This window comes from Seriola aureovittata, chromosome 5 (assembly GCF_021018895.1).
Source record: "Seriola aureovittata isolate HTS-2021-v1 ecotype China chromosome 5, ASM2101889v1, whole genome shotgun sequence".
In the NCBI taxonomy this organism is placed as follows: domain Eukaryota; kingdom Metazoa; phylum Chordata; class Actinopteri; order Carangiformes; family Carangidae; genus Seriola; species Seriola aureovittata.
This window is the reverse complement of record NC_079368.1, coordinates 15,933,166-15,949,892: the sequence shown is the minus strand read 5'-3', so window position 1 is coordinate 15,949,892 and position 16,727 is coordinate 15,933,166. Positions and strand designations below refer to the sequence as shown.

General features: G+C 39.2%; 2 protein-coding genes and 1 long non-coding RNA gene across 5 annotated transcripts in view; 1 reads left to right on the top strand and 2 right to left on the bottom strand.

The window, feature by feature from the left end:
* vps13a (vacuolar protein sorting 13 homolog A) overlaps window positions 1-7,584 on the bottom strand; it is a 37,456-nt gene extending 29,872 nt beyond the window's left edge. For all 3 annotated transcript variants that reach the window (XM_056375481.1, XM_056375482.1, XM_056375483.1), the window contains exons 1-15: window positions 7,433-7,584; window positions 6,544-6,587; window positions 6,394-6,436; window positions 6,215-6,310; window positions 5,661-5,762; window positions 4,533-4,642; window positions 4,271-4,330; window positions 4,031-4,090; window positions 3,596-3,676; window positions 3,078-3,135; window positions 2,492-2,619; window positions 2,240-2,346; window positions 1,970-2,141; window positions 983-1,045; window positions 65-197 (exon numbers count right to left, since the gene is read on the bottom strand). In XM_056375481.1, coding sequence (XP_056231456.1) covers window positions 65-197; window positions 983-1,045; window positions 1,970-2,141; window positions 2,240-2,346; window positions 2,492-2,619; window positions 3,078-3,135; window positions 3,596-3,676; window positions 4,031-4,090; window positions 4,271-4,330; window positions 4,533-4,642; window positions 5,661-5,762; window positions 6,215-6,310; window positions 6,394-6,436; window positions 6,544-6,587; window positions 7,433-7,532 — 1,357 coding nt within the window. In that variant the 5' untranslated portion in view covers window positions 7,533-7,584. The remainder of the gene's footprint in view (window positions 1-64; window positions 198-982; window positions 1,046-1,969; window positions 2,142-2,239; window positions 2,347-2,491; window positions 2,620-3,077; window positions 3,136-3,595; window positions 3,677-4,030; window positions 4,091-4,270; window positions 4,331-4,532; window positions 4,643-5,660; window positions 5,763-6,214; window positions 6,311-6,393; window positions 6,437-6,543; window positions 6,588-7,432) is intronic.
* A 737-nt stretch (window positions 7,585-8,321) lies between these two features.
* LOC130170003 (uncharacterized) lies at window positions 8,322-12,295 on the top strand. Its single transcript, XR_008827930.1, has 4 exons — window positions 8,322-8,702; window positions 9,318-9,470; window positions 11,604-11,674; window positions 12,186-12,295. It is a non-coding gene; the product is annotated as an uncharacterized LOC130170003 (long non-coding RNA).
* On the bottom strand, window positions 9,838-11,446 carry LOC130170002 (C2 calcium-dependent domain-containing protein 4C). Its single transcript, XM_056377078.1, has one exon. The coding sequence runs from the start codon at window positions 11,418-11,420 to the stop codon at window positions 10,158-10,160; it is 1,263 nt and encodes a 420-aa protein (XP_056233053.1). The 5' UTR covers window positions 11,421-11,446; the 3' UTR covers window positions 9,838-10,157.
* Window positions 12,296-16,727: the final 4,432 nt, after the last annotated feature.

Sequence of the window (16,727 nt, the reverse complement as noted above, 5' to 3'; positions counted from 1 at the left end):
AGGATGTTTTAATGTTCCTGTCTTGCTGTTGTCTTTATTCCGATATTTATCGAGTGCATCCTACCTCCAGTCTTAGAGTCTTTTGTTTGTGTATCAGCCTCTCCTCCCCAGCTCCACATCCAGCTGAACCAACCCTGAGACTCCTCTTCCTCCATCTTTATCCCAGGACGGTAAATACGCAGGCCTGCCTTACTCGCCTGGGAAAGAAAAGGAACAAAACAAAACAAAACAAGAAAAAGGAGTAAGAAGATACAACTTTTTCATCCCTAGAAATAAATGATAAATGCAGCATCTGACGTTCAGGATGGTTATAAAATCTAGAACTGTAAATAAAATATGTTTTCCACAGTTATATTTCTATCTGAGAATTAGGCCTAAATGTGTTTCTCTATTAGTTTGCACCAATACAAAGACCACAAATCATAGAGGCACGTATTCCCTACATCATACTGTATATGTCATCTGATATGAATCAAGGCCACCAATATATATTAGCATATATGAAAATGTTGTACTCAACATGTCAGTTATGGCAAACAGCGACTGTGGAGTAAAAGGACTCCAGTAAAGTGAGACAAAGAGAGTATGACACTTCAGCATAAACCTCCACCACATGCATCTGCCTGTCACCACATGTCTGTTTTGGGCTTGGTCTTGTCTAACTTTGGTCATATGGTATGTGGTATGTTTGATGTGTCGAATATCAACACATCCTGAGGAAGCATTGTACTGTGAATATGTTCTGTTTATATTTTTCTTAAAATGTGAATTTAAGATGTGAATGGAAAAATACTGACATTTTTTCTGTATTCTTGCAAAGTTTAATTTTGGGGGATATAAGGATTGGGAGAACATTAACAACTGAGCTACAATAGAGCATAAACTTTATAACAGCTGTTACAATTTGATACAATTCATACCACAGATAAATAGTGTATCTAAAAAGTGCAGATGCCTTCTACAGGTGAGACAGGGAGCTTACCTCCACTTCAGCCTGCTGTCTGGCCAATGTGATGTTAAAAATATCCAAGGTCTTCTCAGGCACCTAAGAATAGAGATACAACATAAATCAATTAGGGCTTTTAGCAGCTTCTTGCTACACCTTACAGGAATGCATTTATTACTAAATGTCCATTTTCAATAACATCAGGAAAAGATGATGCTTACAGAGCAGAGGAGAGACAGTGAAAAAGGCCTTATCTAAAACACTTAATGTAGGTTTAGATTTAATGTTGTATTTCTCTGATGTACAACACCCATTTGCGATGCAATCAATACCTGTATAGTGTTGAATGCTGGATATGTGAGACAGTAATTATGGCTACAGAAAAGAGTAACTGCATTACTGAAAAGATACTGAGAAGGTAATATCTTTATAATGAACTACTTGCATAACATATTACCTTAACATTTCATACAGGCAAATGACCATTATGATTTATCTCCATAATGATTACACCATAAAGATTTATGGTCACTGTAGTCAAGTAGGTATTTTCAAGCATATAAGCAAGCGGAAACAACCTGCACTAGCAGCAATATCCCACCAGATAAATTTAATTAGGCAAAGGTTAGCCAAAAAGCTACATAATTCAAAGCCAATCACTTAGATCCAATTAAGAATTATACTCAGGACAGGCTTGTTGCAGTGTGACAGCTAATCAAAAAGAATAAATAAATAAGGAGCAAAGCTTTTAACTCCCTGAACCAACTCCTCTTTCTTGTCTACTTACTTTGGCCTCTGCACCTACAAATCCTTATTTCAGTTTCATATCATGATAAAGGAAATTAAATTGGGAGGGGACATCTCTCATTTGACAGTGGAAGGAGATTTATTGTCTTTGGCTAAGCAGGTCTCTCTGTGTTATTGCTCTGCAGCTGCAAGGTTACTACCCACTGCTATGTCCTTCCCTGTCTACTTCGTGCTTCCCCTCCCTCTTCAATTTAGTTCAGTTTAGTCTTGTCCCACCTCTAGCTGTTTGAGCAGCTCCTCGCTGGGTTTCTTGCTGGTGATCTTTGTCTTGTAGAGCTCCCTGTATCGTTTGACCATCTGCCTGTGGTGGCGAATGTGCTGCCATGACCACATAACGAGACGTGGCTTCACATTCACCTCCAAGATGCCTGTGATCACATACCTCCACCTAGAAGACAGCAACATACAAACTTACAGTCGACTTCGCAATGTGCAATACTAAGTGCACATGCAATGGTGGTAAAATTGTGAAGGTGTTATTCTGACCATATGTGGGCGTTCCTATGAACATGGACCACAGGTCTGTACTTCCTGTATGGCAGGTTCCGGGACATCATATCCACTGAGCCCAGCAACTCCAAGATGCTAATGTACTGGAGAGACAGGAAGTCAGCAATTACTCAGGGGCACAGAGTACTGACAGAAGTGCTATTATCATCACAGAAGAACTCTGAACTTCTCTGTCTTTCTCTCATAGACAATTTTATACCACGCACACGCACGCACACGCACACCTACCTGGGGTCTGTTGAGTTCAATGGCCACCTCACTGAGATTGACCATGAGGTCCACTTTAGGGGAGGAGAAATCCACATCTGACCTGGGATTCATCCGTAGTTTAGCGTCCGCTGAGATGGGACGAAAAACTGTGGACCAGCCACAACAAACGGATTGTTTAAAAACTGAAACTCTAGGCATAATGATGTATGTGGTTTTGTGCTAGTGTGAGCAAAAATGGACCTGTATTTTAGTGGGATTTGAAAAATTGTGAATATGTTTTTCTTTAGTGATTTCAGCCATTCCAAAATCTGAGATTGTGCCCACAACTGAAATAAAATCTGTTGAGATGTGCTGAAAATCTGGTAAAATGCGTTGGTGGTGGGGATTCAAGCTGTGTGAGTCACACATATTTTTCAGGAAATGAAGTGTCAGAACAAAACATTACACACCAAGTGCCAATTCATATTGTACACGCAAAATACTGATTCATGCTTGTCACGTAATGTGTGGCTTTAGGAGGTCGTCTAGCCATTTAAAAAAAAAAAGTGAGCATGTTAAATAACAGCCTAGAAATGTGAATGACGGGTGACAGAGAGACACTCACTGAAGTCATGGTTGACAGGAAGAGAGCTGTGGATTTCCATGCTGCTTTGAAGACATTGCTATAAAGACACAGTTACACAGTACATCAGCACTGAACCGGTTTGTGTTACTCAATATTTTCTCAAGCTCGTAACACTCCCTGCCTCTTTTTCTTAGTGCGTTAACAACATGTGCAGTTAAACTATCACAAACTACATTTATACACATTCTACCCATTAGGGCTACTCTAGAAAGAGCTTTTGTGTGATAAAATGAATGGTTAATAAAATCTGTATTAACCTCAGAAGCATTTGCAGAATACAAGAGAATTGGCAAAGGTTTTAATGGGATTTGAGAAAAAGGCCTTTCATATTGTCACTCCATTACTGCTGCACTAAAGTGCAAACTGTCTGAGATTGTTCCGTGTGCCCACATTAATGAGGTTGTGTCTAAATATAGAGAGAATAAAACATGGTATACCTACTGTAAATCCAGGTTCGTGGGGGCAAGGTATAACACAGTAATTATAGGGTGACTCACCAAGGCCTCATCTGCACTGTGATTGGAGAAGAGGGTTGAGTTGACATTCCAGTAGGCAAACAAGCTGTCTAGTTGAACACACTGAGAAGAAGAAAAACACAAGGAATTGGTGTGCAGCTGCTTATCATGATGGCAAAACAGAGCTAACAGTGTGCAATAATTTCTAAAGTTAGGATAATGGCCAAAACATGGGTTAGGAGGACATATGATTCCATGAACTGCTGACAAACACAGAACCAAACCAACTGGTTCAAATTCCCCAAAAAGTTTTCAACAAATTAACTTTCAGTTTCCCTGTGGGGACAAAGTAATCAAATACAATGACAAAAAACATACAACATCACACAGGTTGCATTTGATATTTCCTATTAAATGTAAATGAATAGGCTGTAAAGTCCAAGTATGGCTGACATATAAAGTGGTTGAATTTCTTACCTTGAAGAAAAGCCTGGAATTCTCATCCAACAAACTGGGATTCCAGTTCTCATCTGATGTCTGTAAGGTCAAACAAGCAGTAAGGTAAAGGTGCCTCGATGAGATAACTTTATTTCTACATATGTATAATTATGTTTATGTAATAATTAATAAAGAACACCTTAGCAACACGTAATTGCTGGATGTAATATAAAATAAAATCTGACTTTAGAGATGTCAGATCAGATTGAAACACATTACCTGTAGGCTGAGGTTTTTAAGTGACACTCCAAATGACAAAGGACAATTTGGATTGGTGACCTGAAGAGGAGAAATAAGAGATAAGCCGACAGACTGATTAAGAGTATATTTACTCTGCATAATCCATGCTGCATGCTGGAGCTTTAATGTTGTCCCTCACTTGTAAGTCGCTTTGGATAAAAGCGTGTGGCAATCAATTAAATGTAAATGTAACATAATGTACATACATACACCACTAAGGTGAGTCAGCTTGAATACTCACATCATCTTCATACCGCACATGGATGTTAGAGATCTTGACCTGCAGGTTTTTGATGACCTGAGTGACAAGTTTTTCCACAAAGGTGTCCTGCTTCTCTAACGTGGGGTTTTCTGTCAAAGACAAATATGAAGACTATGACACCTGATGTGGTCCTGCAGGTGTCCTGAAGCTTTGCTTTAGGTACAAGGATTTGTACTCCTTGATACAGAAGTAAGCATTTGAAGAACCTTCACATACACCTACTATCAGTCACTTACAGTATAAGTCATGCAGTTGGCCTTAGCTCTCATTAATGCATGTTGAAATGTATAGTTTGCTTGATTATAAATCTTTTTATCCTTGCTTTTAAATGCAACACACTATCTCAAAATTCATCTCACCATACGTTGACAACATTTTTAGTTAATAAGTTATTAAGCAGTTAATTGATTTTAACATAATGTGACTACTGTTCCTAGTTACTCCAATCTTTGCAGTGTGACTACAGCACCTCCATGCAACTGTTGATGCTCAAAATTTGAATGCTATGAAGGAAGATATTCCTTCTTAATGTCTTATTAATGTAGTAAACTATTTTAAATTGGCAAATAAACATAGAAATGTTTCACTTTATTGCAATATTTATTGATCTAATGACAAATAATGAGTTGTTTTAATAACAATGCTGTTATAACAAAATGTAACCACAATACTGTAGCATTTCTATTAGTACTCAGATAGATGTGTTGGCAACAGACTAAGACAAAGCAGTTCATCAGTGTTAAACCACAGAAAAATATTAAGTGTGAAAGTGGTAGCCTGGTTGCTCCACAAATTCACAGCCAGACTAACCACGACCACACAGCGTTTACAATCTCTGCTCCTGCTACTTTTCTACATCTACTCCAGACATCCACTCTTTTGCTGCTTTTTAGTCTCTTCTGGCTACCTAACCCAGCAGTAACACTGCTTGCTACTGCTGTCTCTCTTGCCTATTCTCTCAGCAAGTCTCTCAGCATGTCTCTGGAACCTGTTAAAAACGTACTAGGAAGCAAAAATGACTGACTTTATAATTACACACAGAATATTTGCTAGACTTGCACACACACAAACACAAGATTTCCCTTAAAATCAAAGCTGAACCCTGACCTTGTTCAGCAGCCTTCAGCTTTGTCTCCTCTATCCGTTGTAGCTCCCTCTGACGAGCCTCCTGTAGCTGTTTCTCCTCTTTTTCTGCATCATACTTTATACCTGGAAAGAATGGGATCAATAGGAATGACTATTTGTCTGCACATTCATGAAAACAATGAAATATACAAAAGGTTAAGCTTGAGTTTCCTGTTTGTCCTGACAAGTACTTTAGGGTCATGAATAAGTGAGGGACGTCCTTTGTCTGACTACTCTGTTACACTGTGTTGTGTCTGCTTCTCTTAAGGGGTATTCATTAGACTGAAGTTGATATTAGTTTTACTTTTTTCACTATAATACATGTCATTAAAATACAATGATATTTTACTGTGTTTTTGAATTTTTAAAACCTTGACTATGACTACATAGGCATAATCATATTAACATTCAATCACTCTATGTGTCTACTGAAATGGTGAGAATCAACATTTCTGTACACACTATGATGTCTACTATAAGTACTTAACTATGAGTACTTTTTATGTATTTCAGATGGACATAGATGCTTATCTTACTTGCTGTGGGGACTATGAGCAGATAGACACCATCCAGTGTGGCCTCCACTGACTGGGTGTAGAGGTTCTTCCATGGTATCTTAAGCTCCAGCCGTCCTTTTAACAGAAACACAAGATGAGAAAATGTTATTCTGTACTAAAGGAAAGTTGGCAGATGTGGACAGTAACAACAAACTCACCTATATGACCGGCTCTCACTTTAAAAGGAATGTCAAGCTGACTCTGCAACATAAGAACAGTAAGTTATTGTAACACAAATCTATCATGAATGTCAGAAAGACCTGACAGATGACTTATTTTGCTTACTTATGCATTTTTGAGCAACTTACCAAGGCATTTTCCTTTATTTCAAGATTTGTAAGAACAGCATCACCTGTGATGACAGGATTATGTGTTTATTGATTGTTACTACGTACACTATGATAAGACAAATAGATTAGTATTGTGTTATCAGGCTAATAGAAACACAGTCCAATTTAAAGAGAAGGTCTTTGGCCTTTGTCTATTGACCTAATTCAACACTCAGGGCAAAGGAACACATACATTGTTAAAGCCATTCATGACACACACACATCATTACTACAAGTCCCAAGATACTTAACTGTGCATGTATGTGTATAAGACTGATCATGCCCAACATCTGAAAAACTCTTTTATCGTGTCTATTACTAAAAGCAGCAGAAATTAGGCTGTGACAGTATACGTGTAGTAAATACAAAGAGTTCACTCCCTGAGATTTACAAGTTGGTACATGTGTAACAGTGGCTCTGAACCCTGTCCTCTAATCCTCATTTGCCCGACACTGTACAGGGCTGTCAGTGTCAGACTTCCTGGTAGAACTTGTAAAAGGACTTAGCATTAAACACAGTGGCGAGTCATGACCTGGCTGTGTGAAAGGGTGTGACCCCAAACTGCTCGCTTCTCTGAAACTCGCATGTGTGCGCCGAGCAAACAGCCTGACGGCACCAAAAGAAGGTAATATAAAATCATTGGAGCAGTCAGAAATTAACAATGCTGATTGATTTGTCCATAAACAAGCAAATGGCTGCAGCGTCTTACTCACACTGGACAGCTAAACAAGATCTTCGGGCAGATAAACTGACACTGACAGCTGAGCGAATCTCTCTCACACGCCTGGTGGCTAGCGTCTGTTAGCATTAGCTAGCTAGCTTGGCGGACAAGCTAGTCCAATAAAATTAGATACACAAGTTCAGTTACCTCCCCATATGCCAAGCTGTAGCTGTGAGCTGTCAAGATTGACAACGTAGTCTCCTAAAAACCGGTTCAGGACATCTACCACCAAGCTTTCGAACACCATTTTGCCGTTTCTCTCATCTATCTGTCACCATGTTTACATTCTGGGGACTCGCTTGCCACTACGTCAGATTAGGACGACCTGCGGTGGGCGGTGCTCTGATGTCATGCCGTACCCGCAGTAAGATTTTTTTGTAAGCTAAATTTCACACAATGCTGCAGCACAGGGACAGAAGGGGTTGGTAGGTAGGTAAATGATAAAGCCAACTTATGCTCGCATTTCATAGAAATATATTACAAGATTCATAATTATTCAATTATTTATTCATAATTATTAGACAAGAATTTTAATTTGATAACAATAACACCACCACCACCAACAATAATAATAATAATAATTTCATAGTTTTATTTAATAGTTATATTAACTTTAAATGGATCGTTTTTCTATATTATTTAGTTTATTATATATTATTAAATTATATCAATATTTATTTAATAACTATATTGGCAACATAACATACCCACAAAATGAAACATTACTAATCGATGAAACCAGTTTGCCCAGTTTATAATTAACTGAATGAAAGCTGTAAAATAAATTAAATTGAATATATCCTCTGTTTTCATGTTTTTATATGTAAAGCTATTCTCCTGTCCACTTACTTGTCATCAGCAATTTAGGTAACCCTAACCCGGAAGTTAGTGTCACTCTGGTTCCCTCCATGAATGCATTAGGGGTTCCCTTGATTTTTGGATTACTGCAGAAAATAAGATCTGTGACAACCAAAAGTTTATCACACTTTAACGTTTTGTTCAGGAGGATAATCTTCACAAACGAACACCACTTTCATTGTTTTTTAAGGCCTTAATGCAATCGCCAGAAGTAAAAAGCTAAAGTTAGGCTATAAACGAACTACACGGTCGCATGACTTCGACGTCACCACTACTAAACTTTCAACCAGTAGCTTGATTGCTTCCCCAAAATCCTTTCATCTTACGAAGTTACTATTAGTTTGCAGGAGCGCAAGTATTTAAACACGACGAGGCAGTCGAGTGGATGTGTCAGTACATCGGTTTTCTTGTTTGGGCTGATGACGTTTAACATCCCCAACAACCTCGTAGTCTCATTTAGCCACTAATTAATAACACATGGGAGCTTAAAGAAATCATGACTGGGGTATTTACTGACGTATTTTATGTCGTATAATAAAACGTTCCTGCTGCACTGTAGGTAAGTAAGTATAGCAAATAAACTGTTTTTATGTCATTTTTTAAATATGTGCTGTAAGATTTTTTTTTTTTTTTTTTACAGAAGGGTGAGGAGATAAACAGGAAATGAAAAGACCACAAACTAGAAAGTTATGAGATCAGGGTTTCAAGAAAAGGCCAAAGCAAAAAACAAACAAGCAGCAGAGCTCTAACTGGCAATATAGTAGTGGAGACATGCAATATTACAAGCAAAAATGACTATTTCCAATTCTTGATTTTGAAGGAAAGTTCTTATTGTTGTGCCTAAGCAGGTTAAAGCAAGAAAGCCAAATAAATATGTTTAATGTTAAAAAATTAAGATTGGTTACTTGTATGTAACAGTGTGGGCCATGTTGTTTCAAAGTTCCCATCCGCACATGTTTAAACTATGTAAAAATACTCTGGCTGGAAACACATCTAATATTTGGAATTTGTTGTTCACCAAAATCGGCAGCTACAGATGTATCAGAACAGCAAGCATAGTTAGCATCTTTTATTTGCTTATGTTGTTTGTTAGCTTGTTAGCTAGTAACTGGCAGTGGGTGACACAGTGTTAGTGGTTGTGCTAATGCAAACTCTTGTGCTTTGTACTGACAAGGTTTCGGTGACTGGTGAAAGAGCAGTGTGTATCAAGATGGTAAGCATTTGAGGACACATCGGAGAGCCGCAGCCACACATGTTTGAGCCTCAGTCAGACACAAGACTCAGATGAGGAGTCTGCTTGGCACCAAAATCACCAACAAACAGATGGGTAAGTGTAGTTAGCATCTTTTATTTGTTTGTTAACTTGTAACTGGCAGTAGCTTACACAGTGTTCGTGGTTGTGCTAATGCAAACTATCCCTGTCTGTGCTGACCTACTTCATGCTTATCTTGCTCATGATGTCTTTTATTATATATAAAGCACCATATGGACATGTTAACAAGTTTAAAAACTTGGTTCAGAGGGGATTCATTTTTGAGACGTACGCTTTTATCACAGTAAGGCAGTTTGAATGATAAAGCAACATGAACCATAGTCACAAATTATATTTGAAAACAACAAGAATGTTTCGACAATTTAATCAGTATTACAGGGCATGATTTCAATATACAGTGTGATTTTTGATATCAATATCAACTTCTTTGGTCACTTTTTGGCCTTTTGAGTGCAGGAGACAAACAAAACAGCTGTCATTTTCACATTGTTATAGCAAATGTTGATGAGCACCAACAGCAGAAGATTTTACAGAGTAGTACATGCAAAATGCGCACATAGCCTTTACAATATTTCTCATGTCTCTCTCCTCAACTCCTTTCTTTTGTACACTTAGTATTAATTATCTTCAGACATAGTGTTTTTATCATACATTTTGTGTGCCGTGTTCCTATTAAGTACAAATATTACACAAAAAAGGTTATAGAATTGGTATTTTTATATTTTTCTGTAAGGGAAATGTTTAGTCTTCTACCCATTTATTAAGGGGGAGTAACTGAGACAGTGGTTTGGTGATCACTCCAATCACTGTCCCCCTCCTCAGTGTTCCAGCTGCAGGTTTATCCACCACTTTTAACCTCAGCTGCAGGTCCAGCAGATCCACCCGACTCAGCTCTGTGAAGAAGAAATCTTCATTAAACACAGGGCTGCGGCAGTTCCTGATTGTGGCACTCTCCTGTTGCTGAAGCTTCCCTGGTGTCAGACAGAGATTCACTGCACAGTTCGGCGTTCGTCGGTCATCCCGCAGGCCTTCCACAGACACCACACGAACTCTGACTGTGGAAAGGGATGAGAACGTGTTGGTGGAGAATGTGGTGCGCTCGGCAGAGAGGCGCACTTTACCATGGCCCAGCAAAGGGAGGACATGCTCACGCTGAAGTCTCTCCTGACACTGCAGAACATCCAGTGGGAAGAGGACAGGTGGGGCTAGGGTGAGTGAGTTTACCTCTAAGCTTGGAGGGCTACTGGGAGAGGTTGTTAAACTTAAATCCCCCCTCTTCAACCTCCCTCTGACCTCCCTGCTGTCAATTAACGAAGGACAGGATGTCGCTCCTTTGAGACGAGCACTGCCTGATGGGATGTAGAGGGAGGATTTACCACTATAAGGAGAATTAAGGGGGGATGAGTCACTGGAAGAAGGCGTTTCACTTTCTTTGCTTCCTGTCTCTGACAGGGTCTTGCATGAAAACAGAGGGAAAAACCCAGATAAAGTTTTCTTGGGCAGGTTTGTCTCCTTCGCCCGCCTGGGTGGTGCAGTAGGAGTGCTTCTGTCAAATATGTAAACTGGACACTTTGAGTGAAACAAAGACTCTTTCCTTCGAGTGTTGGGGCTCTCATATATCCCAGCCAGCCCATACCCCTCTGCAGAGAATGGAAAAGGTTTCTTTGTAGCTTTCCAAGCCACTGATGCATCACCACCCTTAGTCTTCACATCTTTCATCTTTACATGTGTAGTGTTTGAAGAAGTGTTGCTCTTGGGTATCTGGTTCTGACTGTGCAGGTAAGACAGCGTTGTCTCCGTTTCCTGCAGAGGGCTTCTCTTGCAGAGCCGTGGAGGGAGGCAGAAGTCTGGGATCTTGTCTGGGGTGAGGATGTTGTTGGGCAGATTGTGAGAGAAGCTGGTCTTACATGAGAGAAAGACGTCCTCCTCACTCTTTCCCATATAACGACTCAGCTCTAGAGGAATGCTCTCGACGCTCTCCCTGATCTTCCCAAGGACCCACATAGTTATTTTCTGATGATTTAACACGATTTGAGTGTAAAGTCTTTGTGCACAAATCCAAACTTTTCTCCTTTTATCAAAAAGAGTAAAACAAATTATTTAGTAAAGTAAAATAAATAGAACTTAAAACAGAATAACACAATTGTCAAAGGTATAACAGATGAATATTTTCCTCTCACCTGTAAGGTTTCGATGTGTTCGTCCCTGAAGAAAGATCTGCATGTATGTGACGGATGTGCCTGTGACAGATTTTAAAGGTGAGTGCGAAGCTCTGCATCACTGATCTGCCGCCCCCACCTGCGTCACAAAACAGGTTGTACACACACACATACACACAATAAGAATACATATACAGACACAGTGTATCGAGTGCGCGTTGGGTGGGTGGCAAACACAGTCCGGTGCATTCATGTGCATTTTGTTGTATTACATGGGTCTGACGTCAGCTTTTCAGGAAGTTGAGACGATTTACATCAGCACTGAAATGTGCCTTTTTATTGTGCTCTAAATGAAGGAAGCCATGGTCATCTAAATTCCACTATAACAAAAATACAATAATAAAAAAAAATAGAATTTAGATACAATGTACAGATGTTGAGTTTATTTCTAACTTTATTATCTAAGCCTAACTAAACTGAACAATAACAAAGTGTTAAATTGGAATGAGATTCAGATTAAAACTCATAAAAAACATCGAAGTATGTGTTGTTGCGGTCACGATGACACAAATGTAACCTGCTTTTGAGAGAGGTGACCTCTCGTTCAAAGGCAGTTCAAAGAAAGGCGCACCCCAGGCCAACGGACAGCGCCCACCACCTCAGAGACCCACTGACCTTTAAACAGCTGGCAGTCCGGACACACAACTGACCTGATGTGCACTCGGCAGCTATGAGTCAGTATGTATCCTTATATAGGTAAAACTCAACTAACTGTTGGTTTAGATACATTACTTACTTACACTTACTTTCATGTAATCGAGGGAAGGTGTTGTGATTTTGCACTGATCCTTACAGTAAAGGGGAAAAGAAAACGTCATGTTATTGAGACCAATACTGTTTATGGTTAGTTCAACAAGCATTATTTCAAACATGATAGAGGTACTTGTACCTGCAGACATGGCTTCTCTATACTTAGCTGAAGGAAAGGTGACTATGGACCATCAGAGTGTTTTTGGTTGTGGCCAATCCACATTTATGTTATATAGGCTTATACATATATATAACATACAGCAAATATTCATTTGAGTGCCTTTTAATGATTTTTAAATGTATTCTCAACATATGAGCTACTGAACATAGTGTACTCTTTATCTGCAGGGTGAATTCATCCTCCTCAGAAATTCAATCTCAGACATTTCCAGGGTGCAAATGCTTTAGTTTCTGTCTTTTAAGTGGAACTGATTAAACTCATCGAATCCCACATATTAAAATCAAATATTTTTTCATTTGTCTATTTTCTCTGCCATGATATGACTTTCTTTCCCTTAGTTAATATCCAAACTTTGCATAACATAAATTCTGATAATGTGTCTCAAATAATTAGTATCACATATCCCCTATAAGCTTTAGTCTGGACCATGTTTTTTGACCCTCCATGCCCCTCTTTAAATTTACTTACGAATCCATGAGGTAGTGCCATTTCCATCCAAGAATGACGATCATGCAGTGATATTGTAAAAACCAGCATTTGAAGAAACTACAGCTATTTCATGTTACCAAACATTCTCTGTGTATGTTTGAACAATTTGAATTCCTCCACAAGAGGGCGTGCATGGATTACATTTACTGTTGGCCAACCTCAAACTTCCCTTTGTTTAGGTTTAAATATTAGGTTTTTTTTCTGTTTAGCATTATGAGCATTATAACTTCTATTAAAGAAAATGATTACAAAAGAAATGGAAAGTCAAGACAAGCACAAATGTGTGCGTGTGTGTTCGTACGTGCGTGTCTTTGTGCGTGTGTGTGTGTGTGTGTGTGTGTGCGTGTGCGTGTGTGTGTGTGCGTGTGTGTGTGTGTGCGTGTGTGAATGAATATGAAGATGATGAATACGTTTGGGAGGAGTCAGGGGCCTCTGGAGCACCCAGGGGTCAGGAGGCTTTTTGCAGTAGTGAAGATCGACTTTATTACGCCAATAAAAACGCAGAGTGCTCTCAGTAATGGAGAGATAAATGATTGGGAGTCAGAGGAGGACCTTGCCTTTAACCGCTGTCACAGCTGCAATTAACGCTAACGAGAGAACAGTGTATTGTTGCCAAATGCTGCCAAGTGTATTAATGTTAAAACCTTTTGGTTCTGGAGCGCTACATTTTTAAAATAATAATTAATTACTTTTTATTTTGTGGGCTTCATTTAATAATTCATTGCGTTGAATACAATGTTAATTCATCAACCAAAATGCTTTAAAGGTCTTATCCAATATAGCCTTTGTATTTTATTCAGCCTGACTCTGAACCTTAGAACAGTTGTTGCTTCCTCACAATAATATCTGTCTTTTATTACGGCATGTTTAGTTCCATTCCCAGCTATTGGTCAATTATCAGCTGAAGTGAGTGAATCTGTGTGACATGCTCACATTGCTGTAATTTAACAGCCTTTTGCTATAGATCTACTACTCTTCCTGTTGTTATGCTGCACACATGTAGCAAAGCTGTACTTCTCGGTACCATGCCCACAACACATACACCGATGCATCATGAAAACTAATTTTCACTCTTCAGCCTTACTCCCTTCTTCATTTGTGTACATTATGATTGATGTACTACATCTCTCTCCACTGGAGGGTGTAACTTCATCCCGTTAACCACCTGCCCAGAGCTAAATGTGACCTTTACCCTTCCTTCATCACAAAGAAGGCACAAAGGAAACTTCAACTCTGTTTTCATGGAAGCTGACGCTTTCAAAGTCAGGAAGAATGACTCTTCAGTGCGTTCTTGCTGATTCAGTTCAGTTGCTCAATGTGGCAGGAAAGACTTCTGGTGCCTGATGATCAAAGATCAATCAAATAAGTTTTTGTTGAGTCTTGTTCTTTCTTCTCTCTAACTCTTGTTCCAATTTCAAAGGATAAATCAGTTTCATGCTTTCTGCTAGATTGTCAATTTGCCATTTGAAACTCTACCAGTGCATTGTTTAATTATCATTGTGTTAGTACATGAGTAAAACCGTGTACGATGATATGACAGTAGATCTATCTATCTATCTATCTATCTATCTATCTATCTATCTATCTATCTATCTATCTATCTATCTATCTATCTATCTATCTATCTATCTATCTATCTATCTATCTATCTATCTATCTATCTAATGTGTATCAGAATGAACACATTTTGTTGGCTGAAACAATTTGATAAATGCTCTAAGAGAAAATGTCCGAACACATTTTGCCGTCATTTTCACTCTGCACCTTCATTTAACCAAACAGTTCCTGTTTAGATCCAAGGCAGTTTTAGTAAGCCAAACCTTGGTTATTAGATTGTCTCTGTAGCACTGCCAATTAGTATGTTTTGACATTGTGTGATGAGATTTAAAATTTCAAGTACAAACTGTCAGCAGGGAGAGAGCCGATGATACACTTTGTTAATTTCCATTTCACTTTAATCTCTATTATTGCGGAGGCAAATGAGCCTATATGGGCACTCATTCTCTCACAAAGCACTTAACCTCTTATAAAATTGCTGAAGTTTTTTGGCCGGAGAAGTTCTTTGTCCGAACTCCTCAGAGAAAGTGAAAAAGTGGGGAAGTCGGAGAGGAGAAATTGTGGGAAGGAGGCCAGGATTGCTGAACCACTGACCTGTTTTGAATCGATGATAAAAAATTTAATAATGACTAATAAGGTGTAATAATTTGGGCCAATAAAGATAGATGGCAGATTGAAGATGATACGAGCTGCGTCAGAGGACCTTACTTTGAGGACGGAGCAGAGACAATACACTTCAGCTCTTGCGGGGTGCCGGGGGGGCACACATAAACTATGACCCCAAATCAGTGAATCATTGTTTAATTATTAAGAGGAAGGGGAAAGACAGAGAGCGAGGTGAAGCCTGGAATGAGAAAGAAATGAACGAACAAAGGAAAGGGGAAAGGGGAGTTTTGGAGAAGAGGTTGAAAAGGGTGGAACAAAACTGGAAGGAGTGGTGAGATTGAATAAGAAGAAGAGTCAGGGCTATGGCTGGAAGGATTTTAAGACAGAGGACTTGAAGAAGACGCAGAGTAATGAGAGGCAGGAAAAGTGAGATTGGGGTACATTATGGAGAAAAGACAAGAAGAGTTATAGTAATGTGCAGTGGTCCAGAGTGACCTGTCATTAGGACTCTCTCCCATGACAGCTTCTCTCTGTCTCCAGGCCTGATGCCAATATGCTAATCCTCCTCAGATGGTCTTTTCATTGGCTGACACTGACTCCCGTCGACATGAGCCAGATGACTGTCCCCTTGTCCCACCATTAAAGACCACGGCAATGAATATGGCGAGGCGACCGTTACCAAGATAGGAGCAGATGTAGCCGTATGCCGTCTGCCTGCTTGCAGTGAATCACATACATATATACTGTTAAAATATTATCACATGTACCACAACTGTAAAATAGCAGGCATTGCAGTATGTGGACAAACACCATTCGCACTTTACACTGTTTGTACATATGGTGTAAAGTGAATAAATGTATGACACAATGAACAGTATGAAGAGAGCGTTTGCCACTGGATCAGCCAGATAAATCTGGTGGGGTACATGAAAAAGCAGCAATTGCCCTGCCCTCATTACTACCACTGAGGTGCCCTTGAGCAAAGCACTTAACCCCCAACTGCTCCAGTGGAGCTGCTCAGTGGCCAGCAGATCAGAACTGGGCAGCTTCCATGTGTGCATGTCGGTAACTGTGAATGTGATCAGAGAGCTGCGAAGACTGGCATTGCTCTCAGTGAAACACGTTAGGTAAAAATGTATTTTTTAGACACTGTTATTTAATTGAAGGTATATAAATATGTTTAATATTTCCTAAGAGTGCAGATTTAAGACATAAAAGTTAACTTAGAGAATTCAGAACTTTCATCAATAAGCCATGTGTCCTGTGCTGTGAGCAAGAAAGAGCTCTACCTGAACAATGACAGTTCCCGTTACTGCAAAATAAGAATAGGCTGTACATCTTTAAATAAACAGAGTGATGTCTTAGTTATTGTGGATGAAACAGAATTTAGCACTTGTTCATGCACGTGGCAAATTAACTGTTAGATGGAATATAATTTGTAGACACAGAAAATTGTTTTAAATGGAGTATTTTTTTCAAATTCAAACATGCCTAAAAGTTTGTTAACTT

Excerpts from the sequence above, each read along its gene's own strand:
- LOC130170002 (XM_056377078.1), bottom strand. The coding sequence starts at position 11,420 with ATGTGGGTCCTTGGGAAGATCAGGGAGAGCGTCGAGAGCATTCCTCTA.